At 55.4% G+C, this 1882-nt stretch overlaps 1 protein-coding gene across 1 annotated transcript in view; it reads right to left on the minus strand.

The window, feature by feature from the left end:
- Positions 1-1317, minus strand: part of MMP14 (matrix metallopeptidase 14) — an 11507-nt gene extending 10190 nt beyond the window's left edge. Inside the window, exon 1 of the mRNA XM_045287666.1 lies at positions 1207-1317. Coding sequence (XP_045143601.1) covers positions 1207-1317 — 111 coding nt within the window. The remainder of the gene's footprint in view (positions 1-1206) is intronic.
- Positions 1318-1882: the final 565 nt, after the last annotated feature.

Here is a 1882-nt window from a genome sequence, read left to right on the forward strand (position 1 = left end):
AGTCGGCGAACTGGGTCGGGAGCCCTGCTAGCGCGCTCTCTGGTCCCTCCCTTCGCCCGCCCCCGCCCCAACGCCCTCCTTCCCCAGTGGGGACGTGGTTGTTTCAGCCCGAATCCAATTACAGCCCAGAGCTGGCGAAGGGAAAAAGGAACAACCCCAAGTTGTCTCTCTGTGGTGCACGCTGCCATCTGCAGGGGCAGAGGCCGCGGCGGGAGCAAGGGAACCGGGACGGGATGTGGGCGGCTTTCTCCTCCCCAGCACATTTCGGGTGGCCGGATTGCCTCACCTCCGGGTGGGAACTATGGGGAGGTCAGCAGAAGCTCCGGGCTGCCATGGGAGGAGGGGTGAAGGGGATTCTCTTCCATGGGACTTGAATGGGGACAGTTTGTAACAAGTTAGGGGGTTGGTGGGCAGCTGGTACGTGGGCCTCTACCAAATTGAAACTTTTGTCCTTTATTCTTGCCCACCGCCTCTCTTCCTCCCTGTCCTTCCCCAAAAGGAAAGAAAACACCCAGCTAGTCAACATCAAGTCCCCAAACCACCCGGGGTCAGATTTGCCCTGTAGAAAGACAATCGTGCCCCCCTTTTATTGTCCTGTACAGTCCCGCCGCTCGCTCCAGGAATGAAGAGACTGGCCGGCCGGGGCGAGACACACGAAGATCTGTGAAACTGTTGTACTGGCTGTGGGGCTCTGAGGTTTGGGTGTGTTTTTCTAAGCCTCTGGCTTGGGAAAGGGGTCAAGTCATACCTTACAGAGCAAAACTGGAAAAGCGCTCCATCAGGGATAGAGACTAGACAGCGAGAACAAAAGGTGGAGGTATTAGGGGGTAAGGGGAGGGTGACGCCAGCGGCCTGTGGGGGAAAGGAGACAGATTAGAAGTCGAGGAGAGAGCTGGAAAAGCAGCACAACGGAAGCAGGAAGAGTGTGGGAGACGGAAAACTCCATCCTCAGCGAAATCCAAGATCCCAGAATTGTAGTTGGTCAGGGAGAGAGGAAGGGGGCAGTGCAGGGAGAAAGGCGGCATGGAAGAAATCAGAGGCGGTACAGAAATGAGGTCAGACCAGAAGGCCCAGAAAGCCTGGGGACCCGGGAGTCACACACGTCTGTTGGAATCCGTGAGCAATAATAGGAGGCTCTCCAGGTCCTGGGCAAGCACCCCACAGACTATTGGAGGGGTCAGGTGGGTTGGCTCCTCTCGAACTCACCTCTGAAATGGTCAGGAACCTGAAGACCTCAGGACCCCGCTCAACCAGCCCATGCAGGAGCAAAGCCTGGTTCTTCTCTTGTCCGCCTTCCACTGGCTTATCCTCCTGCATTATGCACCTGAACTTGAGGAAGACTGTGCCCGTTTCTCACCGAGAAACGATCTGTTTTTCACCAAATCATTTAGTGATTATTTATTTGCATATCATCTGAGCTTGAGTACCTGGCTAACGCCAGGGGGGTACTGCTGCCCTCTTCTCCCATGTCCTACTCTTACTAGGTGGGTTCTGGCCTGAACCCAGGTGCTCCCCTCCCAACCAAATCCATTGCAGTGGGGTTGACTGCAACTCAGAGACCCCAGCGAGCGTTTCTGAGGCTGCCAATCTGTCCGCAGAGAAAACATCATCTCTCTTTGCGATTGGTCAGCAGTACGATGCTTACCCTAGGGTGCCACCAGGGACAGACAACCACATTTACTGCCTTCGAGTCGATTCCCACTCAAGAGTGACAGGGTAGAATGGCCCCCGTGGGTTTCTGAGACTGTACCGCTTTATAGGAGTAGAAAGCCTTGTCTTTCTCTCTTGGGGTGGCTCTTGGATTTGAACTGCTGACCTGGAGCATCACAGCCCAATGAGCAACATGCTCCAGAGCAAAGGAGGGGTGAAAACCCTGAGTCAG

This window comes from Echinops telfairi, unplaced genomic scaffold, assembly GCF_000313985.2.
Source record: "Echinops telfairi isolate 266 unplaced genomic scaffold, ASM31398v2 ScPeMD7_18;HRSCAF=68, whole genome shotgun sequence".
Taxonomy (NCBI): Eukaryota; Metazoa; Chordata; class Mammalia; order Afrosoricida; family Tenrecidae; genus Echinops; species Echinops telfairi.